Consider the following 27172-nt stretch of genomic DNA (forward strand, 5'->3'; position numbering starts at 1 on the left):
TTCCTGCCCCTAAACATAGCGTAAAAAGCAACCAATCAGAGTTTGTTGTGTTCCACGGCAAGTGGTCATCGGCCAATGAAAGCGTCTATGGAGTCCGGAGCTTCTGCCGTCAGTCTGAACGAGGACAGGGGCTGCAAAGGCTCTAACACGGGTTCCTTAAATCCGTTCCTAGAGAGTTTCTCAAACCCTGATCAAACTCGCCTTCCTGTGATTTTTCTAGTGATCCTGAAGACCTTGATTGACTTGCTCGGGTGTTTTTGATCAGGATTGGAGCTAAACTCTGCATTTGAGGAACCCTGCTTTAACATGACATGAAAGCAACATCAATTTACATTTTTTTAATGAAACTGATGTTCGCTCCATGAGAAAAGCAATGATTCATGAACAAATCATTGTTTGAGTCAGATCTTTTCAATGAATCCAGTTCACAAAACCTGAAAGATTTGTTTACAAATTGGACAGATTCTCATTCCATTCCAAGTTCAAGTCACCGACCTATTTACAGCTTACCGGGGAACGTTATCAATGAATAATGGCATACATTTCACCTCACACAATGCCATTGTAGTCTTCAGAGGACTTATAATGTAAGCATACGAGATGTATAAAACTACATTTCATATTTTTATGATGCTTTTGTGTCCTTTTTGAAGCTTGAAAGCCCCTGGATTAGACCAGCCTGAGGGCGAGTATGATGACTGAATTTTCATTTTCGGATGAGCTAATCCTTTAAACATGCACGCAAGTCAAATCACTCTTTCCATGTGAATAAACACACTCTAGGCATAGTGGGAGTTTAGAGAGGTAACCACGCTCATTTTTATTCATGTCCTCCCCCTTCCACTCAAAGTCAATGGTAAGTGTATGGTATTCAGGAGTGGAGAGGAGCCTGTCGTCCTCATCTTTATTCAAATGCACCTGTCCTCTCCTGATTTCCTGATTTTACTCTCTCTCTTGGGTCTGAACACTGCTGTTAGCTCCTAAATAATGCCTTCATCCCCTTCTTTCTTTCACTTTTACCATATTCCCAATGCTTTCATCTTGCATTACACTTAGACATTTTGATGACACAAGTCTGATTTTCCTTTCGCAATTGTCTCCGCCATTATCATCAACTTTGAATTTCACTTCACAAGACTTCTTTCCTTTTCTGTGTTTCAGTACTTGCATTTCACCTCTCTTTCATCTTATCTACCTTCACTAAAAAATTCTGATATATTAGCATTATTTAGATAGAATGCACTGCATATATGAGTCAGGCAAGCAGGCCAAAATGGATCCAATCAAAATGAACCCACAGATCCAATGCCTTTAAAGAGGTGTATAGACCCTTAGCAGTGTTCTATATAAAAAGACCTTTATGGAGCTACAGGGCCTTAGGTGTCCACTCGGAATTCCTGTAGCGTATATATAGCACAAACTTTACCTCCAGGCATGTGTATCTGTCTGTCACCAAGAGCATGACTTCAAACAGGGGCAGAAACCTTAAAAATAGACAGCGCTGTTGAGAGGACAATTATAAACAATCACTGTGATGAGAACCTAAAATAACAGCTGGCTAAAATGTTCCAAATGCCTCTTACCTCTAGGTCACCAGAGTTAAGAGGCGCTTTAAAACACTGCTGGGTATTTACTCCCTTTGTGTAAGCTACGGTAAAATGCGTTCCTCCTCACAGTTCCAGTGCATTGTTTGCTGAACTTGATTGTAAGGTCAGTACGATGCGCTGCTATTTTTTATGGCACATTTGCGAAAGCACTTGATGTCCTTTAAACATTCTTGTACTTTTTTTCTCTTCAATTCGTCAATAATGGCTAAATTCCAAAGATTGGATTTTTTTTGGCACTAATTTGGCGGCAAAATGTTGAACCTTGCAGAACGGATTTAAATATGGGTCAAATGTGTTAAAAAGAGACTACCACATTATCAAATTACACAAAATATTGAATAAATGAGCAGAGAGTGGTGGATGTATAAGTAGATGAATGAAGGGGCGTTCCAAATCTGCAAGTTCTGCCATTGCAGACTCTGTATGGACCTGCTCATGGCTAATATCCAATTGCAGACCATGAGAGAGATTTTTTTTTCTCTGTCTTTGCAGCAAATTCAGCCTTGGACTGGTTTGGCAGCTCACCAAAAAGATTTCCTTCTGAAGGTCTCCTTTCCTGTATTTTATCCCTCTCAACATTGGCTAATGTTGGCAGATGAAGGGAGGGAGTGTCATGACACCAATTTAACAGACATTTGAAGATAAGAAGAGGACCTTTGACTTCCCTCACGCAGCTGCCCTGTATAATTAAAAGCTGTCAGTGAGAGCATTGGGAATGATACTGCTTATAAACTAATTGTCCTCCACAACACATACTTCTATCTGCTGTCTGCTAAATAACACTGTTTTTTTCCTTAAAGGGAATTTCATTGTAGATGAGAAGCTTTTTGGTGGTTAATCTGAAACTTTTTTGAAGACGTACTTAATCTTAGTAACCGCACCCCTAGAACATCATCCAGCATCAGCTAATTTGAAAGGCCAGACATTTTGTTGATATCAGCATCTTTTGGCCAATCTGCATTATTAATAGTGTTTCTTGTAAAGTCAAATGCTAGAATGTTTGCAAGTGGTTTCATCATGTTAATGGGTAATTGCTACTTTTATAGGCCTACTGAAGATATATTTTCACTTTATATTTTTGTTGTCTGCAGTCATTCTCATTTCTGCAGATTTCTGGTAGTTTTTCGGAAGCATATGTTCAGCAAATGCTTCAGGATGAATTTGTCGCTGACGGTGTGAATAGGGCTTTCAGAACATTTGAGACATTTTCCGAGGATAGTTACCACACTTTTGTTCAACAATAAAGGGGATGTTCTATGTGATTTAAGTGACAAAGTAGGCTATTCATTGTCAAAAGTGAATTTCACCAGTGTCATCACAATCTTTTTTCATTTATCTAGAATTGCCGAAATCTGGTATGAGCCGCGACAAGGTATGGTAGTACAGCCTTCCATGTACACACAGCGAATTAAAGTTACCTGAAAATCGAAATGAACAATTATTATTTTTCTGTGGCATATTGCATTTTTTAAATAAATTATTTTTCTGTGCTCATTATTATTTTTTAAATTCATATGCCCTCATAATCTAAATACATTCCCACATCTCTTTTCTTTTCTGATGACATGGAAGGCACAACTTGTGACTCACATGAGATAGGCCTACTTTGGGCATTAATAGCCTAAATAGGCATTAATAGCCTAAATAAAGTCAGCATGAAATGCAAGTTGCAATAATATTGTGATGTATATCTGAGTGAAACGGCTTCTCAAGCAAGAAAAAATGTAGGGCGGGACTTTATTTTGAATCGTTTTGAATCGATGGACATTGTAGCCCTCGGGCCAGTAAACACGTCATCAGAAGAGAAGAGATGTACTGCAAGAGGGAGTGGAAGCTAATTTGATTAAATATTTACATTTAATGTATACTCGCAAGTATTCAATCGTATATGCACGATTCAGCACTAGTATTATTTGTAAGGCACAAAAGTAGTTTTTCCAGTGAGACCAGGGAAATATTGTATATCATATCAGTTTATAATTAAACAGGTCGATACCACGAAACGGGCATAAATACATCGAATGTAAATACACGCTATACTGTTCACAGCGCATAATATGTGTTTATCCACAGCGAGGTAACTGGACACTGTACCTTTAAACAGAACTTGATGATTCCATCATAGGGAGAGAGCGAGGGAGAGCGCGAGCTGTGCTATGAAGTGTCAGTGTACACTACCGCAATACAGACAAACCAAAGGCGAGTCAATCCTTACTGTACGGGGGAAAAACGAGTGAAGAAGGGAAGCGTTTTATTTTTAAAAAACATTTTATTATCTAGCCCAGCAGCAAATCTCTGGAGAGGAGGGTGAACTGCGCAGCGCTGCTCGTGTGAGGTGGAGCGGAGACACATCTAAAACATTCACAATAAACTTCTCACCCCATCGAGACTCGGACTGCACCCTTACCACAGACAACATGGAATAGAAGGACTCCGAGAGAATCCTAACAACACAAATTGATGTTTTCTGCTGAAAATCCGTTAGAGGGGAAGAAACTGATCCGTTAAAATCAGCATCAAGCTCGTAGTGGACTGAAAGAAGGAGCTCAAGATGTCTGTACCGGTAAGTTCTTCAATATAACCTTTAATCTGATTAACCGCTATGTGTAAAAGTTACTGAACTGCTTGATTACAACTTAAATGTATTATATTGGACGCACAGATGTTGGTCTGAAAGAACAGGCAGCCTGCTCTTGGTACAGTATATTGATGTGGCGATGCACAATGTGGCGATTTGCTACAAAGCAGCTGTTCAGGACGGCAGTGGAACTGATTTTTTTGTAGTTCACTCAAGACAGTACACGAGCTGTGTGTCAAAACCTGAGTGAGTTGTCTGCCTAAAAGCATTTTATGCGTCGTAGGAGCGTTCCGATGATGCCCAAAAATGCGGTCTATATATTTGACCCACAACCTCGGAGTCCTGTGCAAAAAATAAGCGCACAAATATGATGCAGAATTTCCCCGTGACAGGTTTCCATACTGTAGGCTACATACTTCACGTTTCTATTCAGGTAATACAAATAAATAAAAACGCTGTCGGTTTTGGGTATTTGAACAAGGATTTATGATATTGTCAAGAATACCTAAACAAACAAACAAACAAAAAGCAACCCCCCCCCTTTTTTTTTACTTTCATTTTTTAAATAACCAATAACTTGAAAAAGTGGTCCACCTCTTCATGAGTTAGGCTAACGTTACTTGTAGGCCTATGTAAATAACCAGTTTTGAAACCACCTTCTTCCTCTGGCCTTTCAACTTGTTGCAGCTTTAATTCCCCCCAATTTTGAAATTTTCAAAGATTTGACCATGTTTTCTATGATAGTCTAAAATGGCCCCCTGGAGCAAAATGCACCTTGAAAGTAATTATCTCTTAAAACATTGCAGCCCTTTTTCAAAACACCTATAGAAATGGATTTGACTTTTCCATATTGACTGTTCCTGTCACAGTTGAGATTTATTTGTGAAGTATGCACTGTGTTAACCTGTGGTGCAAGAATTGATCAATAAATATTAATAATATTGTGCATATTCACAATTAAACATGGTTGACCCTGAGGCAAGATCTGTTTTTGCACCGTGTGGACCTGTTTCTTCCATCGAGTCTCAACCTGTGAGGACTTTGTTCCGTCTCCCTGCCGCTTTTGGCATCTCATTTCGACATTATGCTACAAGATTTAATGTTTGCCCTCACGGCTGAAGTTAAGTGGAAGAAGTCAGTGGATTACTAATAAAGAGCTGTGGAGGATGCGCAGCCCTGCAAAACATCATTGCCGATCCCTGTGGGAGGAATGAGGTTAATTTGCATGTCTTGGCAGCTTACCTATATTTCCCCACTGCTGTTTTTAGGAGAACTGGCATCTTGATGATGTTATGAATAAATAATAAAATCACTTCTGGTCTTTGCATCCGAGTGATGAAGTCTCTTGCTCAGTTTAACTCTTTATGACAAAGCTCAGTGGCAGTTAGAAAGAATTGTGTTTGTTCAGATTCAGCATCGCATGAGTACTGATGTCCCATGCCATTTTCAGCAAACAGAAGCCAGATTGCTGTTTTTGCCCCGGGGTGATGGAGCTTGATCACAGCAGCTGTTCTACCACAAAGACGAGAGTATGCTTTGCTAGTCTTGTGGCTCGTTTTCCACGCAACCGGTGTGATTGCGTTTACCTGAGACCAACAGATGTCACAGAGAAGTGAAAAACAAACGAGTGTAATGGCTTAAAGCACATTAATGTAGTCTTTGCAGCCTATTTCATCAGTGAGATGGAAACCTGAAATGGAAACATTCTATCCTGATTTATTTGGGCATATTCCAGTTAATAATGGCCCTTTTTTAACAAATGAAAGTAACGAGAACCTTCTAACTTGGTATATTATGAAAATATTGATATGTGCTCAAACTATGCAGTTAATTTTCTATATATTTAACATATCCAACACCAAAATCCTGATCTGTGTATAGTTGAGTAAACCTTAAATTGCATTTCTTGAGTAAAACTGTTATTGTAAAATTATGCAAAATTAATATAAAATTATAAATTATTGCTCAACATTTTAATAGAAAAACATTTTTGTTTGCTTGTCATTATTTTGCAGTAGTACACAAACGTTTTATTTCAGACAGCAAACACGGGTAAAGCACGACTTAATATTTATACCCAGCCCTATTATTACTGTCTTATCTATCATTCAGAAAGCCTAATAAGTTGAAACAATTATTATGAATTAGTATTATTATTACTATTATAGTTTCATTGATATTTTGAATTTGCTTTTATTTTTATATTTTCAGTTTTTATGTGCTTTTTTCATTTTTATATACTATAGCTTTATTTTTTGTGTTTTAGTAACCTTATTACTTCACCTTAAATTATTTATTTCAGTTAATTTCAGTCTTGGCAACTGCCAAGTTCATTTTTCAAGTTTAAGTTTTTCATCTTTTCACCATTTTAAGGCGACGTGGTTACATTGTACTCAAATAAGTACTGATCAATATTAATTAACTACATGCACTTACAATAGAGTTAAGGTTAGGGTTTGGTTTAGGGTTAGTTACTTGTAAATGCACAATTACCTTGTTATTACTATAGTACATGTAACTTGTAACTACGTTACCTTAAAATAAAGTGTTACCATATTTTATTTCAGTTACCGAAAATAATTTTTTATTTAAAATTGTGAAGACACTGTGCCACTGACCCTTTCCCAACATGTGTCCAGAGACACATCTCCATGCATATGAATTCTGCAAGCGTGTATAGATGCATACATACATCCTTTAATACATAAATGCATAAGTTCGAGTTCTACACATGCTCAGCTTCATACATATTGATGGGTATTAATGTTTGGCTGTTAACGTCATTTGCCTCGGCTTTAGATCTTTATCCCATCCCCTGGACGGCTCCCAGAGTGCGCACGCCACGACTGCAATCCCGTGCTTATTCCCCCCTGCCGTCCCTCAGAGTTCTGCCGCGAGAGGTTAAATGCGACGCCAGCAGGGAACGAGCTTGCTAGATCACTCTCAGACGCCTGACATTTGGTGCTTGTCATAGATGATACTCCACATACATATTAATAATGTTGGCTTAGGTGAGCTGTCGCATTTCAATCACCCAATAAAGACCTTTTGCTATTTGTATGCGTTGCCCTGGCAACTAGAGGCCACCAGCCTTCCACATATGAGTTTCATTGGCAGCGTAACTCATAGTAAACATGCAGCGTTTAATGCTACACATGCCATGCAAGGACAAGCACGACTCCAAAGGCGAATTGCGACCAGCGCTTGTGAATACATCTATGAATTCCTCTCTGAAATCACACTATTCATGCTTGTCTTCGCATAGTAAGTGTCTCATCTCATAGACATTCTTGCCTACACGCAGTCACACATCAGCGGCCCCTGTTTTGCCTCTCCCAACAGGAATCTTTATCCGTTTTTTTAGTGATTAAGGACAGACATTTTTTCTCAAGTACACACACACACACTCTTATACCGGACGCATCCTAATCCAGAAGCCAGCTGACACGCTCATTATTTTATTGATGTTAGCGCAAGAGAAAAATATGAATACTAGAAGCAGCTGCAGGTGAACACATGATGAATATGAATGTAAATATTAACGTTTATGTCACCTCAGGAGTCTTTTGACAAACAGCTCTTCATATTCATCTGATTTACCATACTCATCAGTATGCAGTATATGTGTACAAGTGTGAATATTCCCCATTCTCGTTTATGTCTTGGTACGTTGCACAGATTTTTGTATAAGAATACAAATGAATGGAAAAAATACATTGTTTTACATGCTTTGTTTATTTATGCTGTATGTGTTTTCAGCAGTATGTTGTCTGTAGTATGGACAGTTGTATGTAAAACATGAACATTTCATTATTTAATCTATCTATCTATCTATCTATCTATCTATCTATCTATCTATCTATCTATCTATCTATCTATCTATCTATCTATCTATCTATCTATCTATCTATCTATCTGTATATCTATCTATCTATCTGTATATCTGTCTGTCTGTCTGTCTGTCTGTCTATCTGTCTGAAAGTGTATTTAAGAGTAAAGAGAGTAATTTCTGAATAAAACTCTTTCTGATATAGTGCAGGATAATAATGCAGCGTGTGGAATTTGTGGTTTCAGTGATAATGTGCAAGTCTGCAGACTGGCTAACAAACAGATCTCTCCAAAAATATACTCTCTGACTAGTTTGTCTGAATATAGCTTCACACACTCCCAGCATATTCATCCTCACCGAATGCTTTTCTTCCTTTTGTCACTCTAAAGGTTTATATGGCTTCTTTTTGTATTTCATTTTAGTTTGCGCGTGTGTATGCTTGCTTGCTTTTGTATTGCAGAGCTCGTTTGGTGTTTTATTTACTGCAGCGGGGGGACATACTCGGTGTGAAATCCAAGTAGGCCCCTTATGATTTTAAAAGCCGGTGTCGTTTTACTCACCCTGGCGTTGACTGTCCTGCAGACGACCGCTCTCAGCTGGTTGGGAGGACACATGCCGGTCCTCAAGGGACCTAAAAGAGTCACAGTAAACATGTCTCTTCTAAACAAGTCACAACTTCCCCCTCTTGACCCCAGGGTGTTTAAAGTGTAACATCTTGTTTTCTGTGCATCAGATGGACAGAACCCTCTGTAGAGTTCTGTTTGCTGCTGTTTAAGTCGTGTGTGTACGTGGCTTGGCTGTGCTGAGTTGCTAATGAAACACAGGGCTTTTTCACCATATGATGATTTGAACTCGGTGTAACCCGCTCTTTTGTTCCACTGCCCTGTAAATCTCTTCCGTCAGCATTAGAAGGGGGAGGAGGGGAGAATATGTGTGTGTATGTGCGTCTGTGGATGGAGATTATGTTGGGTGTGTATGTATAAAATTTGCATGCCTCGTGTTCATGTTTTGTGTTGAGTGTTTGTGTTTGTGTTTGTAGACAAAGAGAGATGGTGTTGTGCGTATTTGTTTCGCAGCTTGATGGACGCTGGATCCTGATGTGGATCCTCATTATAGTGCAGCTGTGAAAGTGAAAGGGGGATAGAAAGAGCGAACGAGCGTAGTTGTGTGCATGCGTCTGTGTTTTTTTGCCACTGCCTGTGCCAAATCGTCCCGTCACCACCGTCGTAAATCTGCTGGCTGATGTGCGAGGTGGTCATATTAATGGAGCATCATCAATCACACCGGGCTGTCTGAGATTAGTCTGTATGTGCTTGATGGGATGGGGGAGGGAACTCTAGCTACAAGTGAACCTGACAGAAACATCTGCTTAGACTAGTCCAGTCCAGTTGATCTAAGCTAAATCCAACTCACGCTAGTTTAGCTAAACCCAGTCAATTCAACTCAGATAAGCCCAGACCATTCCAGTCCGGCTCAATTAAGCCAGTCAGGTCCAGTTTAGTATGCACATCTTGTTTGGTCCCAGTTTAGCTAAGAAAAGTCCAGTTGTACTCATCTAAGTACAGCCCAGTCCAGTTTAGCTAAACCCAGTCAGGTTCAGTTTAGCATGCAGAGTTCAGTCCAGATTAGCTAAGGCCAGTCCACTTGTACACAGTAGGCATCCTAGCCTAGTCCAGTTTAGCTATAACCAGTTCAGATATACTCAGCTAAACCCAGCCTAGTTAAGTCCAGTTTTAGCTATGGCCAGTCCATTTGCAGATTGACTAGCCTCTGAGATGCAGCGTGTAGCTCGGCAGTGATGAATGATTATGTGAAAGGGTCAGATGGAGAGCAGAGCCAGGGAAAGGGGGAAGGAAGAGAGACACAGATGAGACCAAAACTGGAAGAGTCAAGTGTAAAAGCCTCTAGAGAGCCAGAAAATTCAATGAAAGTTCTATAACAATTCTATAAAAAGCACCACAAGAGGCCGGGGGAAAGATAATGGTAAATGCAGAGGGAGAGAAATTGAAATTTTGAGGTAGAGCAGGAAGAATATAGAAGATGCTTTGACTACAGGCAGAAGACCATCCATTTGTATCTTCTGAGACCACTATCCCATCAATGTTTGACAAGCTTGACTAAACCTATTTCCCAACTGTGTGTTTCTCTGTTGAATAGAATTTGGCAGTTGTTATTTGACCTGTCCAATTCTATTTTTTAGTGTTATTTATATACCATAACTCTATTTATTATTAATAGGTTTTATTTTAGTTAATAAAAACCACACTGGTCCTGTCCTGAACCTCTCTAAAGGGCATGAGTATGACATCATCAGCATCCGCCTGAGTTTTAATGAACCTCCCTATCTGGATCCTCATTAAGGACGTGTGAGTGTAGAGCACCTCAATCACATACTCTCAGCCAAGTGTGTGTGTGTATGTGAAATATCATATTGTAGATGCACATGGGAACTCTCAATGCTAATGAGCGTGCTTGAGCGAGTGTGTGGCGTTGACATGCGAGTGTTTGCCTCGTATTTGATGTGCCTAAGCCACACTGCAGCAGCATGAAGAGGCTGTAATCTTTAGTTGAAGTCCCGCTAATCCATGTGAAGGTTACTGCCGCACTGTATGTTGCATTCCCTAAATTAGAGCAACAGTGCACAGGATATATGCTTCGGAATGCAGCAACTCAATTTCATAATTGATGGATCAGGCAGATTAATCAACTTAACAACGTATTAACTACATTCCAGGTTTCTATACCCGACCTCTGGGATAATTCGGGGTCATTTAGTGGCATGCAACGCATAGTGTATGCTAACACTCTTGAAGCTATTATAATCAGGGTCCCTTGGATAAACAGCTAGCGTAATGCATAATTAATGTAATTTATTTCACTCTGGCGTTGGAATAGATTAGGGGTGCCCTCTTTGATTCGGCTTGACCTCCACCATCACCTTTGCATGGTCTTCCTCAAGGAAGCGTCTCATTGGAAGTCGCCGCGGATGTGTTCTTGCTCCTGTTGACCTTTTCGATGATGGGAACTTGTGAGGTGTGATTGGGGATTTAGGGAGCTGGAGCACGAGACCGAAAGGTGAGAGAGAGGAGGTGATGGAGGGAGAGCGAGACAAAACGAGAGACAGTTTTGAAGTGTGTGACTCTATTTCACACAGCTGCTATAATGTGACCTTTCTGCAGGCCGTTGTCCCTCTCTTTCATCAATGCAGTGCGGCGGATTTAAGTTGCATCAGCAGCAGCATGGCGCTAACCTAATGTTGCATCTCCCATTTTTCCGCTAGATGGGCGACCTTTAAGCTGCTTGTTGCCTTTTTAATGCCGATGACAGTGAGCCATGGTTGCAGAAGGATAACAAAGGGAAGTTGGACGTTATTACTGCAGCTTTACGGTGAAAAAAAAGTCATTTGTGGGCAACAAAGAAGCTTGATGTGAAGGAAAATTGATTTTGAAGATTGGCTTTCGATCTCTCGTAGGAATTTGCAGATCTCGGTTTCGTAGCGTGGCTGGTGACAGCTGGGATCTTGCTTTTGTGCCACTGTTTGGAGATTATCATTGGTTCCTTAATCACAGTCCCATTATAGATCACATACTGTACCAAACACATAACATTTATAATATTCACTTCCTCTTTGACTTGAAAGACAATGCATGTTTCCACCTTTGAGATCAACAATCTGGCATCTTTGGAAACCCATTTCTGCCTAAAGAAGAGTAGAGTAGAGTAGAGTAGAGTAAAGAAATAGTATCTGCAACCTTATACAATTTCACCTTCATTGCATCTTTATATCTCTCAGTTGTCAGTAGAGCTGCGCGTTTAATCATTAAAGATCGCAATCTCGATTCTAATTCCTAAATTACATCAATTCGGCTGTCTATTAAACTTTTGACAAGTATGATTACAGCAAACATTCAAATCTGCATTGGCGCTGCAGCTGATCCAAAGAGAGCAGTTGTCAAGTCTTTTCAACCACACAGACAAAGTATCCTTAATTCTGTTGTTACAATGATTCAAATCATCACAAAAGTTCTGGGAATGGGATAAAAGTTTATAGTTCATATACAGTGATGGGAATAACGGCGTTATAAATAAACGGCGTTACTAACGGCGTTATTTTTTTCAGTAAAACGAGTAATCTAACTAATTACTGTTTCCTCCGTAATAACGCAGTTACCGTTACTGACAATAAAATGCGCCGTTACTATAATTGAGTTCACTGAAGCGGTTTTCATCCGATCGGGCTCTTTTCTCCGCCATAGGAACTGCAAACTCTTTTCTCTGGTGTTTCGAGGCGCCGGACTGGACAAAAGCGAAGCGAACGTCGTCAGCGCGCGAGAGAGACCGAGTGTGATCCGTCCGAGAGCGCGCTCGACAGTTCGCGAGAGAGACCGAGTGTGTCCGTCCGAGAGCGCGCTGGACAGTTCGCGAGATTGACCGAGTGTGATCCGTCCGAGAGCGCGCTGGACAGTTCGCGAGAGAGACCGGAGTGTGTCCATCCGAGAGCGCGCTCGACAGTTCGCGAGAGAGACCGAGTAGGCCTATGTCCGAGCATAATATAGTTTATCATCTGCAACGTTTTAATTAGTTTACATGGTTATAAAATAAACCTCAAAATAACCTGCAGGGAACGTTCAAAGAAAACATCTTTGTTTGACCGGTTGTGAACACGTGCGGCAAACACGACTAGAATTTGGCTTAACCTCTGATTGATGACGTTCTCTGTAGGTTATACAAATAAACCCCCAAAATATTAGATTTTATTATTATTATTATTATTATTTATGTTGGTACATTGTTCAATATTATATTGAGAACACTTTTAGTTAAACTGCTTACATTTGTGAGGAAGAAAATACTTCAAGTAGGCTAGTATGTCTAGTTGTAAGTTTTATCATTTTAATTTGCACTACAAAGAGTGTATGTGTATGTATATTTTTTATTACTTATTTTTGGTACATTTCTTAAGAAGCATACCGGTAATTTATTTTTGGATTTGTTGGCCAGTTGTGGTCTGTGCAATATTAAAAGTTCTAAACCATCAATGTTTTATAATAATAATTTGTTCTAGTGTCCATTTCATTCATTTAACATATTTAATATTGGGGGTATCCAAGATATTTCCCATATTTAAATTTTTCTTTCTTTTTTTAAGGTTTTTTTCAATAGTTACTTTGCCTGGTAATTAGTTACTTTTGTAATGATATAACTCAGTTACTAACTGAGTTACTTTTTGTGAGAAGTAACTAGTAACTATAACTAATTACTTTTTTTAAGTAACTTGACCAACACTGTTCATATATAAAGGCTAGAGTCTATGGTAGCGATCACCTTTTTTGAAAATAACTTGACTCTTCAAATAAAGATTGTATCAGTGGTATCGTTTAACCAGTAGGTGGCGACAAGGAACTGTTAAAAAACTTAAGTTGTCATTGAATCATTCATTCAAAAGATTCATCTAGTTCAAATATGCTGATTCATCCAGTAATGAAACAAGTAAAGTCTTTACGAGTGAGTCATTGAATCATTCATTTATTATTTTTTAAATAGACTGCAGCAATTAACATTTTGATAGAACCTCTAGTAAATTACATGTTATTTTGTTTAGTTGTCTATTCAGAATCGTGGGAGTATCTGTATTTTAAACAACATTTTGCGATTCTCAATTTAGGCAGAATTGTGTGGCTCTAATTTGTCAGATTAGATCTCGCAATGTTTTTTTCTCTCTCGTAATTGTGACTTTATATCTCCAAATGTGACTATTATGTAGTGTGACTTCATTCCTTGTAGTTGCTATTTGTATCTCAGATTAGGGCTTAATTCTTGTAATTGTTTATTTCTCAAAATGTGACTGGTTTACAATGTCACTTAATCTCTCGCAGTTGCTATTTGCTTCTCATAATTTGCGACTTTAATTCCTGCAATTGTGACTATTTATCGTAGTTGCGTTTTCGTTTTCATTGTGACTTTGTATCTCGAAATGACTTTATTTCGTATTTTCATTATTACCTCACAGTTATCTGCTATTTTTTTTACTCTAAGATGGCAAGTGGCTTCTAGAGGTATCCATTTCTTGATTTTGTTATACATACAATCGGTTTGTATGTGTTGATGTTTTTCTTCCTTTATAAGGTCCTTGTGTGTTAGTGTGTGTTATTGTGTTAGTCTCAGGAGGGAGTAGCTATTACACAGTTTATGTGCTATAGGAATGCTGTACTTCCTGTACTCAGAGTGCTGTATAAGAATCCCAGCATGGTCTCCGGAACGCTTCCAGACAACCACTGCAAACTCATCAGTTAACATTAATGAAACACAGCCAGCTCTTATAGAAATACCTGCTGGACATTCATATTCTCACAGTCTAGTTCTTCTCTCAAAGGTTCTTACAAACTTCTAATGCAGAACATCTAGGCCTAATGCATCTTTGTTGCTCATGTGTGCTGATGTGAGACTGGTTTGGGTCCAAAAGGTAGACTTCAGTTCTAAGATACAGTAAGGGGCAGATTTACTAAACAGGGCAAATTAACGTAAGATTGCAATTCCAGAACAGCGCTGTTTGGGATTGGAAAGTTCTGCGCGTGATCTACTGACGACACACAAATTAAAGAACACAGACGCAGTCAGATCTTTTCCATAATGAAGACCAACGTAATCTACCAGTTAGCGTCTGGTTTAAGACATGCTTTTTTTTGGGCGGTAAATAATGGAGCAAACACCAGTACATTGACGAGCGCAAACCTTAGTAAATCACCTTGCGTGATTCATTTAAATATTCTCCTCCCATAAATTTTGCGCTCAGGTTAGCCGCAAAAATAACTGTCCACGCCTTTTCAGTGCTAATTTTTCACTGCTTGTCTTTAGTAAATCCTGACAGTCGTTTTTTTAACGTCACAAGAGGGTTTGCGCTGGCGTGTGTTTGGTGTAGAGGACATTTTTCAAATTATGGTCTCTTATGTCTGCAATTGTATTGCACTGAGCCAATTGAATTAGTCTCTGAGGTGATAAGTAGCATGTTCATGCTCTGTTGACTACATAGATGTGCGTCAGTACAGTACAGTAGATCTTGCTATCCACTGAAGCAGGAAAATTATGTGTTTCAGGTAGAAGCAGCGTTTATCAAGGTCTTTCATTTACGTAGCAGGTGGAGGCCCCGTATTCTTCCCTGTGGCTCAAGGATCATTGCTACACTTGGCAACAAATGAAGTTAACCAATGTGGCTTTGGATGATTGCAAAACACTAAAAAAAAGTGTTCCTCACGACATGAAAGGTTTGCCATCTGGCCCCCCTGCCTGCATTTTTCCTGGTGTCTGAATTTAGCTAGATGGCTGAGGGACTACTAGTGTTCCTGGAGGTCTGCTCTGGATCGGACCTGAAAGTCTGGAAAGCGTATTGTCTGTTGGTCACAATTTAATGCTTTTTGAGCTTGGGTTGGTCAGACTGATATGCATTAAGAAGACTGTTGATGGACAGATGAACCAATCTACAGCGTTCAGAGTCCGAGGAAAAGCGTATGTTCTTGTCCTGTGCCCCTTTGCCCTGTTGGCTGGGCAGGTAATCTGTTCAACTGCCATGTGAATTGGGTTTGAACTGGGAGGGCAAGCAATTTACTGCTCATTCACAGACCGTTCCCCAGCTTATGAGGAAAAAAAGAGGGCGACGGGTTTGAGGAAGATGAAGAGGAAAAGAATGGATTACATAGAAATGGAGAGTAAAAGATAGAGGATGAGATGAGAAACATAGAAAGAGGATGAGATGAGAAACATTAATAGAGAACGGGTAGGAGATATGAAGCGAAACGGAGGGATTATGGAGAAGAAGAGTCGAGCAATATGCGAGACAGTGGGATCGCGAGAAAGAGTTTCAAAGCTTTGTTGATATGATGATTTTACCAGGTGTAGGATGGGTGTTCCAAGATTCCCAACGTTTTTCCAGGATTCCTTTTCATACTCTTTTGAGTGGATAAACAACCTTTGATAAATCAGTTGTTGTTTATTATTTTGCATACTATCTTTGACATTTCCTCTGAAACCCACTGCAAACCAGTATTGAACGTTGATGAAATGTTACCGTCATGTTGTGTGTAGGTCCTGGGCCTGAATTTCGTTGGAAAGCTATTTTGCAGACTTTTGGACCACCACACTGGAATGCAGGCTTCCTTTCCTCTCTTTCTCACTTTCGCTCTCTCCTCCAATTCTTTTCTTTTCCAGACTGTGTCCATGAGCTCTGGGCCTGGAAACTCCCAGAAGCCAAAGTGAGTCTGGGCTCGACTGCTGTCATGTCAACAGCCAGTGTGCTGCTAATATACACAGGCACCTCGGCACTCGGTCATTTCATCGTCCAGAAGAGCCCCTAATGCCACAGGCTTCACCCCAGCGCTCAGGATAGCTGTCGTGTCATAGAACAGTTTCACGTGTCAACTATCGGCTTCCCAAGGCTCAAATCAAGTTTTGGTCTACTGTTTTTTCTTCCTCTTTTTAAAATTATTTGTAGTATTTGATTGGTACAGAGCATCTTATTACTTACTATGATAGTATCTTTCCAGAGATAACATGTATTGTGCTGCTGTCAGTTGGAAAGGATAATGTGAGAATCGCAGCATTAGTACTAGCAGGCAACACGTTGAAAGAGGATAATCTGGAAAATATTTACTCCGAGAAAGATGTTTACAGTAATTGGGCTGCGGGCATTTTTTGAAAGCCTTGTCAGAGTGTAGAAAAAAAAGAGGCTTGCCTTGGTGGATGTCCAGAGATAAACAGATAGACAGAAAGAATAGAAGAGTTAGAGGCCGAACACACAGCTTGCATTTTTGCATTTAAAAATAACAAGAAAAGTAAATGCAAGGATCTTGAAATGGTTGAAGTATTTTTAAGTTGACATTCTTGACATGCTAAAAAATGTATTGCAAAGGAAGAGTTACCTGAGTCCAGCTTGCATACAGTTCGTTATGAAAGGCGTTTTTCTTGCCTGTATATCTGTACCTCCTGGCTTATTCTCCTATACTTCCATAAAGCTTCAAAACACAAGATCACCCCACTTCAGCATTTGGTTTCTGTGATGCTGGATAAGGACACAGGCTATTCTGATATTATTTGTACCTATATGAACACACTGCAGAAGATATTGCTCTGAAATTGGTTAGATACAGCAGCCCACTACGTTCACACACGATGCCCCGTAGAGCAGTGTTTTTTCCACGCGGTGGGATGTCTTAAAGGATCATCCTCAGGAAGGAAAGAGGCATTGAGTGAAAATGAAATGAACATTCCTTATTCTTTCACAGCGTATATCCTCCCTCTGCCTCTTTTTTATAATGGATTTAACTTGTGGCTTCTCACTAAATATAATTAGCCAACAAATTAACAATTAATTACCTTCACCTTGACTCACTAATGAGTTAGATTTCATTAAATACACCAGAGCCAGGGTTTTCATATAAACTCCAGTTTATAGTCACATGATTCCTCAGAAATAATTATAATGTTCTGGTTTGGTAATCAGTTGGTCCTTATTATTATGAATGTTAAAAAAACTTTATTGTGGAAATCATGTTATATCTTTTTCAGGATTTTTTTAGAAAATTCTAAAGAAAAGTATTAATGAAAAGCATTGAAATATGTATTATAACTATATTACCTGTCATTTTTGCATAATTTTATGTGCCCTTTCTAAATGAAGGTATATACTTATACCAAACTTTTGAATGGTATGTATTATGGCTTCCACAAAAATATTAAGCATAATAATAAGAAAGTTTCCTTGAATACCAAATCAGCATATTATAATCATTTCTGAAGGAGAGTGTGACACTGAAGACTAGAGTAATGATGCTGAAAATGCAGCTTTGCCACCACAGGAATTAATTAAATTTTAAAAAATATAATGTAACGCGGTTAGATGTTGTGGGAAGAAGGAGAACCGGCAAACATTCAACAATTTTAATAAATAAATAAACAAATACAAAAACGAAAGTAAAGACGGCAGTCCCTCACGGTCGACTGCCGCCACACATAATAAAACAAAACACAACATAAACTTAATTTAGCTACTCTTTCACTACCTTTATCATCGATCTTGTGAGTAGGGCAGTTCTCGATCAGAGGTTTTGTGCAGCTGACCAGTCTTTTTCTCCTCTGTTTATCAAGTAGCCCCTCTCACCAGCTGAATACGGCCTTTGAACTGTGTTTGCTGACTGACCGGTGTGTTCTAATGTCTATTTGATGGCAGATTGATGGTGTGTGTTAGGATGTGCTTTACGTCTGACTGATGTGTTTGTCAGTGAAGGTGCTATGGCTGTCACATACACACACACACCCACATACATCCGTTTGCCGTTGACACACTGATGGATTTGGTGGTGGCACCAGCTGGGAAGAGGTATTGTTCTGGTCTCCTCCGTGTTTCCTCTTCCAGCTCGCTGAGCTGGCCATTTTACACTCTGTCATGTGTGTGTATGTGATGAAATAAATGGGTTGTAAATATTTATTGGCGATGGATGCGGCGAGAGCTCTAAAGCGCTGTCTGTGTGCTACAAAACTGTCATCACTCTTGATAGTCTCTCGATTGTACCGAGATCCCAAGTGGATCTTTGAAAAAACGCATTGTGATTGAACTAGAAAGAATCTTGGGAATCGGCTGGCTATATAATATTTTACTATAAAATAATATATAATATTTTATACATGTATACTATTTTGTATATATATACATTAAAATGGTTGAATTATTTGATTCTGTAAATGTATACAAATTCAGAGACAAGATATCAATGCAGTTGAAATAGCTATATTGTGATATATTCAATTGCCGTGATATAAAATTATGCGATTTATGATTTTGATCATACCGCCCACCCTTGTGTGCATACAGTCTTGCTCAGATCTGCTGTTTCTCCGATAATACAACCTTCGCATGATATCATTATTGATCACATTTTCTCATTTATCCACTTCAATCATGAGCTGAGCTGAGCTTCACTTTGGATCTGAGGACTGTGGTTGGCTCACAGAACTTCCTCCCATCTCATGGCTCCCTATCAGGATTTTATCTCCTGTTCTCAAGGAGGGAATCAGACAGACCTTAGACAGTCTTGCAGAACTTCGATTATCTAGGACGGAGCCCACGGGGAAATCTTCCTCTGCTGGTTTACTGCTCAGAGGTCATTCATTGCTCATCTGTGGACAAAGCAGAAAACAGCAGTGCAGAACAAACACAAACACTGGGAAGATGGCCTACCCTGAGATATAATAATACAGAATAGATTTGGGGAAATGACACTCAGCATATCACTTGAATCTACTGTGAATATACAACAATGTGAGTCTTAGGGTGTGTTCACAATTGGCATGTTTGGTTGTATTAAAACGAGCCCTGGTGCGGTTCATTTGAATAAATGTGAACGCTGCCATCCAAACCCTGGTGCGCACTACTTTTAGAGTTTTTTTTTTCTTTTTTTTTTCGGACCACATGAACCAAGCGAACCGAACTACAAGTGTGAACACATCCTTAATGACCCCAAACTTTTGAACATATATAGTACTGTGTAAACGTATTTTGTTTTACGACGGTTAGCCTATTTGTATGTTTTGGTTTACTGAAATATACATTATGGTTGTCCTTCTTTTGCAAATATTATTATAAATGAGTGAAGTTTTTATATGAACAAGGAGTCCTAAAACAGATGGTACGGTCCACACAGAGATCTAATGTCGCCATTATCGAGTCAGTCATTGTATGAAGGGTCAAAAGCAATTGAGATTGCTAAATTTATGGAAGAAGTGTGGAAACTTCCCCAAAGTTTTTCCACCATCGGGCCGAATGGTTCTAAGAAGGAGAGGTTCCGGTTATATTTTCACTTGAGCTTGGTTCGGCTCAGCACGATTACTTGGCCTGGATTTACTCTCGTACTGGTCAGACTAGAGGAGGATCATTGGCTGTGTGAGCTGCTTGCAGCAGTCTTAAGAACAAGACATGATGATGTGAGTTTTCTGACCATCATCATCATCTCACCATCTCTCGGCGGTCCTACACTCAACTTTGTGTAATGGGTTAGATAATGGACCATTCCTTTGTCGTAAACAGACTGAACTTGTGTGTATATCTGAGATACATTTTATGTGCTTGTATGTGGTGTTTTAGTTATGCGTGTGTGTGTGTGTGTGTGTGTGCTCCGCTGAGGGCTCGTTAAGGAAGTTTTGCTGGAATGCTAATCACATGCTCCCTAATGGACACAGGGAGAAGAGTAGGCAATGCTGACTGCACAACAGCTAGATATACAAATGCAGAGAGTGAAAAAGAGGCCGCCTAATGTGGTACCTAATTCAAAGTCTGAAAATACTTGATATGAATACATACAACCATAACATATTAAAGCGATTTTCCTGGTACAAGTTATCAACAACATGCGACAAGCTGTCGATTACCACAAGAAATCATTTTAACTCATCCCAAAGTTTACAAACAACCAATAATCTTGTTTTCAATAATGCAGATGCAATAGAAAATGTATAATACGATGTTTGAGTACTATAGAATAAATGTTATTGTGCTGTTTTAAAAGAATAGCCATAAATAAATCACTTACTAACCTTGAATCCAACTAGAATGATTTACTAACGCCTGTAAAGCCTGTAAACCTGGATAGTTTCGCATATTAGATCAAATGCCATAACTGTCCGCAAAGTACTGTTTACAGAAACTACTCTATGCCAGACAGAAAAGAGTTTTTGAAGCTGTAAATAAAACAAAGATTATGAGATCAAAACTATTTTTTTTTTATAAAGTCAAAATAATTTTATCTGGTGATCATGGGAAGATGCTTTAATCCTGAAAATTCCTTTGTTACTCCGTTACTCCCAACACCATTATATCTGATATGTAACTGCTTTATGTGATGCATGATGCCTGTTTTAGTAATCAGGCTCTTGTCAATATTTTTGGTTTCCAAGTATGCATATTCACTTAGCATGAAATGATTCAGTGCTCTGCGCTCACAAATCAGAGCTGTTTTTTATTTTCTAAGATATGATGAACTTTTCTTTCTGAGTGTTGGTTCACTCCATTATCCAGGTCCTTTTAGTCTTGAATACCCATAATTCTCAGACTTTGGATGTTGTGCTGTTGCCCCCATAGCAATCCACTAAATAATGGACCTAATGGAGAAAGTTCAGGAGTAGATTCCTACAGATGGTGAAGTTGTGTGCTTGTGCTTGTGTTTGTGCGTGCACAACTCACAATGTCCTCACTTAACTCTCTAAATCCATTATCCAAATGTAGGTCATTTTGGTGTGAAGTTGTCTCATGTGCCCTGACATGTTTTCCATGCTCTGCCCACTTTCAAGACTCAAAAATTGTCCGCATTAATACAGATTCATCAAATTGAAGAAACCATTTGAACGGTGACATTTCCATGTGGCCAGATATAGTTTGAACAATTCTTTCTTCCATCCTGCCTGGACTGCAATGAGACGGAGAAAGCTGCATGTGTGAAAGAGCTTTGATTGGGTTTCATCTGGTGATGGTCAGACCATCCAGACATTATTTCTCCTTGAGTGGACTTGGGGGTGGAGGGGGGGTGGAGGGGGTCTCTCCTGCACTTTGCTGTCAGTGGAGCATGTCTGCATATAGATTTGAGATTAAATTTGGAAAAATACCTGATCTCTATGTCTGTGCTCACATACACAACGGCCTCAAAAATAAGTTTTATGCCACACTTAAATTGTATGAATGTCTTTAGACATTAGAATACCATTTATTTTAAAGATGATTTAGCAAAATTTGTTTGCATCATTTGTAACAGGGACATTCAGAATATGTTTTTATGTCTAAAATAAATACATTTTGGGGTCACATGAGTGTTATTATAGTATTATTTATATACTATCTTAGTATGTATTGTATTTTTAATGATCTTTATATATATTTTTAGTTATTTTAATTTGAGTTTTAGTTATTTTGCATTGCTCGTTTGTCATTTTTATTAGTTTATGTTTTGTTAAAATATTTCTATTTAGCTTTCTTTTTTCAGTTTTAGTAATTTAAGTACAGTACTTCAGCTTAAACTTTATTTTAGTTAGTTGCCCAGGCAAAATTTACATTTTTCATTTAAGTTTTTAAAATGTTACATTTGTAATCAAATATGTCGATTTGATTTCTTCCGTTGTATTTCATTTAACAGAAATAATTTTTTTAATTAATTATAGTTTTAGATTACTATTATTATTTTAATTTTAACTTATTGTTGCACTGTATATGTGTACTGTAGTTGTCAAACCGGCCTCTCCTTTTTTTCCTCTTGTCCACTTGTGTGTCCTCATCTGTCCATCACACCAGCAAAATCAAATAGTTTTTCAGTGGATGAGTGGCCTGCTGTGTACCACTCACACCGGAGCAAAAAACACATGCACATTCGTTCTCTAGAAACGTTCACAGCTTCATTGGTTTACATATTGAAATTATTTGTGCACATTTATTTATGGTTTGTTTACAATTTATATATGCAGATGAAATTAGCATGCACCAAAGAAATGTAATACTGACTGATATCGATAACCAGTATGGAACCAATAGATCATGCATGTCTAATATCTCTCTGCTGTGACATTTAAAAGAAGGCCGTTTATGCTCTGCATGAAATCATGTTTGCGTAGATACAGTAGAAGCATTTGTGTTCATGTGTCTGAGTTTGTTTTAGCCCTTAAGCACTATAAAACTAGAACAGCCCTGATTTAAAAAAACACCTTATACACAATGAGCGTGTGCTGAACAGTGAGGACTGACACTCGCAGCGAGCCAACAGGTCAGGACAAGCAGACTATCAAAGAAAATGTTGCCATAGGCGGTGAATTCCTGAGTTTACGCTTGGTTCTTGTCTTGTAAATCATGCTGTGTTGTCCAGGCTCTAGTTTGTGTTCTTCTCTAGTTTGATTGTGTCAGTATAGGGTAGGGGGTCAGACAGTATGAATGGGACCATGTTTATGTATATGTGGAATGAAAGCCTGTCAAGGGAGCACAGAACAGGAAATTATGATGTACTTACAGACATCTTTCATTTCCAGTTTGTGTAAATAAGCTTGTGCACATGTGCATAACTTATATGTCCAAAACATATTATATTTGTCGGATTGCCTAAAAACAACGAATCAACTTAAGTCTTAAAGAGTTCTGTCATTATTGAATTAGTTATTTTCCAAAATTCCAAAAATTCATGAACATACGATTACAAACGTCACTGATTGTTTTTTAGTTTTCAACACATTCTTGCTGAAGAATATCAAAGCTATTTGCAGGTGAAACTCGAAAAATTAGAATATTGCGCAAAAGTTAATTTATTTCAGTAATTCACCTTTAAGGTTGAAACTAATATATTATATAGACTCATTACATGCAAAGTGAGATATTTCATGCCTTTATTTAGATGATTATGGCTTACAGCTATAAAACCTTTTCACAATATTCTAATTTTGAATTTGGGGTTTTCATGAGATGTAAGCCATAATTATCAAAATTATAACAAATAAAGGTTTGATTCCGGAGTCAAGCAAAAGGCTAATCATATTAATTACCGTTTTGTGTCCAATGTTGTAGAGAGCGATACATAAAATGCATTACCATTCTGATACATCGACTTGTAGATGACCCTGTATGAGTGAGTGGAGAGGCTCATTTGCATATTCATGAATCTGTATACTAAATAACGCAAGGGTGTAGTTACTTTAAGGAATGAATTTAACTTTAAATCATAATTAAACTTTTAAATATGCCATTTTGGTGATTAAAGATGAGATCAATGAATGAAATATTTTCAGTCCTAAAGGGCATTTGGCAGTGGACAGTAGGTGTTTGTGCATGTTGTGTGTTAACCTCCATCTGTAAGTCTAATTATGTCAGATAGAAGCAGAGAAGTGTGGACAACTGAAAATACACTGAAAAATTCTGTCCTACTAAGTCTAGATTAGGCGATACGTCATTGTGTGTAATTGATGCTTTTATTCGCTCTCGGGGAGTGTAGAGCCTCGAAGCGTAACATGATTGGCCGATAGGAGTCTGGATGGGGTACTTTCATCGGTGAGTGGAATCCTAATGAAATCGTGTCCCTCGAGTCTCAGTTTGTGTTTCCGTAGTTGCTGACTCGGAAGTTGTGCAACCACGGATTTGACATGTTACAGGTATTACATCGGGATAGTGTTTGGCGGGATGAGAAAAGGATTTGCAGATTTTGCACGCAATAAGCCGCTGCGAGCATGCAGAGCCTTGTCCGACTATTTGCTTTGCGACCAAGAGCTGATTGAAACAAGGATACAAGCAGTTGGTGGCATAATACTAGGCACAAAGAAAATGAACTGCTTGTCGAGGTTTGTGTTTGGGATCATGGGAAGGATTCTAATCCCTCTGTTTGAGTGCATCCCTCTCTTTCTCGTCCATCGGTGAAGTGTCCACAGCCATTTGAAGTGATGGATGATGGGTTGGTCTCTCTTTAAGCTGACTGGAGGTGACCTTCAAATTGCCGTTGGTCTCACACTCTCAGGAATAACCCGCCCCCTTCCCTCTCTCTCTCTCTCTCTCTCTCTCTCTCAATTCGATTGAATTCAAATGAGCTTTATTGGCGTGACAAATTGTACATTGTATTGCCAAAGCTTTTGTCTGCATATGTGTGTGCATGTGTGCTGAACAAAAAAAAAAAGATATTTTGAAGAATATGAGTAACCAAACAGTTGATGGGACCCATTGATTGACTATTCTTTTTTCTCTTTTTTGACTCATATTCTTCCAAATATCTTATTTTTTCAACTGTCTGGTTAGGTTATCAACATTTCTGTGTTCAGTAAAAGAAATAAATTCATACAGGTGTGGAACAACTTCAGAGTGAGTCAATTATGAATTTATATGTGAATTATAACTTTAATGTGTGGAATGAGTTATGCCCTGAAGTTTAATTCTGAGGGTTAGCATGAGCATGAATAATGGTGATGCTTGTCTTAGCAAACACTGTTTATCTCAAATATCTCCCGATCGTCCTCGATTAAAGCATTAGTTGGAGACTCTGTATATTAAACTGTGTTGGGGTGTCTGGATCTCACACATTCTTGCTTGTTCTCTGAGTGAGGTACTGGTAGCATGGCTGTTATTAATATGTTTTAAGTAGGCCTGCTTTTCTAATTAGCCTACTCCACTTCCGAGAGGGTATAAAAAGCTTGTCTTCTCTCAGAGGAAACACTGTTCCTTCTCTCCTCGTTTTTTTTTCACTGCTCCCAGCAGCATGCACAGTGATGCTTATTCCAGCTGATGTGTGTGTGTGTGTGTGTGTGTGTGTGTGTGTGTGTCTGGGTGCACTGTGCTGGAAATGACCTATGATTTTAGAATAAAATTACAGATTCTTTTGTCTTGCTAAGGCTAATTTCACTGCCTGCATCTTTATGCATCCTCAATTTATATTTAAATATGCATCCTTAATTTTCTTTAATTTTTTGTCACACATTACAAGTCTCATTTTACATCTCAAACATGTTCTCTGAATTATATATAAATGACATTTGAAAAGTAGCAAAAACAAATGAAGGTAAATAATAATAATTTAATAGTAATCAACCCATCTGTTTACTCATAATGGAAGAAACGTGTATGTGAGAGTACTATTGGTATGTATGTATGTATGTATGTCTGTGTATTTTTACATTTGTCATTTCCTCTGTCTACATGTGTTTTCGTGAGTTTGTGTGGTTCTTTATAGTCGTATGTGTTGTTATTCGAGCTGCTTTTGCCCGCTGGGAGAGCTTGTCTGCGAGTTAGTGGAACAAATAGCTGGACAGTGTCTGAGCTGTCAGTCTCCATGTTCTGGAGAGGAGATACTCTCTCTCTCTCTCTCTCTCTCTCTCTGTCTATCTCTCTCAATCTGTGTGTGTGTGTGTCAGTGTGAGAGTGTGTATTTGTGTGAAGGCAACACATCTGACACCACACACAGACACACTTGCTCATGGCGCTATTCTCTATTCCCCAGATCCAGTCACAAGAACTCGCTGCTCCACTGCCACATACTGACAGGAAGTGCAACAGTCAGACTAGAGCAGACAGATTTCTGACCTCGGAGTTATTGATAAGACATCAGCATTTCATAATCCAGCAGTAATCCCAACTGTATAGAAGCCACTACTTTTTTTTTTTTTTATCACTCATGGCTGGGTGATAAAAAATATAAAAAATTTAAATGAAATGCTGGGTCTTCTGTGTATATTTTCAAGTTAAACAAATCAATTAATTAGTGTTTTGGACCGAAATATTATATATTTTAAAATATTGGATCATATTTTGATATCAAAAATGTATTCTATACTACACTACCGTTTAAAAGTTTAAACATTTATAATGTTTTAAGATTTTTATATGTTTTATTGAACTTTCTTGATCAAAGAATCCTAAAAACTGATTAGCACAACTGTTTTTAGCATTGATAATAATTAGAAATGTTTCTTGACCACCAAATCTGCCTATTAGAATGATTTCTGAAGGATCATGTGATACGGAAGACTGATAATTCAGCTTTGCCATCCCAGGAATAATAGAAAACAGTTATTTTAAATTGTAAAAACATGTAGCCCCATCTCTCAGTTTGCCCTCTTATGAATCATTAGTGGTCTTTATCTATGTCTGCTATCGCTCATCCTCTTCATCCATCTTCTTCTACCCCCCCCCCCCCCCCCCCCCCTTCTTCCTGTGGATGTTAATTGGAGTGGGCTGAAATGTATAGCCTGCTGATGAGTAGATATGTTTACCTACCTACCTACCTATTTTTTTTTTTTTTTTTTTACCAATACCAGCCATTTATTCCCCATGAAGAACAGTGCTCCTCTCTTTCCATCAGTTCAGCAGCCCGATAAAGTACTTTAAAGCATCATCCTCTGAAAATGAAAAGCTTTGGTATGAGGCATCAGGGTGAATGTGTTTCAGAAGAGCCGTGTGTGGCACTGATAAACGTTGTGTTAGCGTGAGTGATGAGCGGGGTCAGAGGTGAGGACACATGCAGGATCAGCGTTGTGTGACCTGAGCTGATGGATGGTGGTAGGAGAATGTGGAAGTCGCTGCTCCGAGTCTCTTATCAGGAGAACTGGAGGAGTCTGATCCGTCTCCACTCCCTTCACTGCCACTCTCCTCTTGTGCTGTCCTTTGGGGCT

The 27172-nt window shown here is 38.7% G+C and overlaps 1 protein-coding gene across 3 annotated transcripts in view; it reads left to right on the forward strand.

The window, feature by feature from the left end:
- The first annotated feature begins 3710 nt into the window (after positions 1-3710).
- The window catches only part of bcar1 (BCAR1 scaffold protein, Cas family member), an 88543-nt gene continuing 65081 nt past the window's right edge, over positions 3711-27172 (forward strand). Inside the window, exon 1 of one of the 3 annotated variants that reach the window (XM_079620378.1) lies at positions 3711-4170. In XM_079620378.1, the coding sequence (XP_079476504.1) occupies positions 4159-4170 (12 nt within the window). In that variant the 5' untranslated portion in view covers positions 3711-4158. The remainder of the gene's footprint in view (positions 4171-27172) is intronic. The other 2 variants (XM_079620375.1, XM_079620376.1) reach the window with 2 other exon arrangements.

The sequence above is a fragment of the Phoxinus phoxinus genome (assembly GCF_949152265.1).
Source record: "Phoxinus phoxinus genome assembly, chromosome: 8".
NCBI lineage: Eukaryota > Metazoa > Chordata > Actinopteri > Cypriniformes > Leuciscidae > Phoxinus > Phoxinus phoxinus.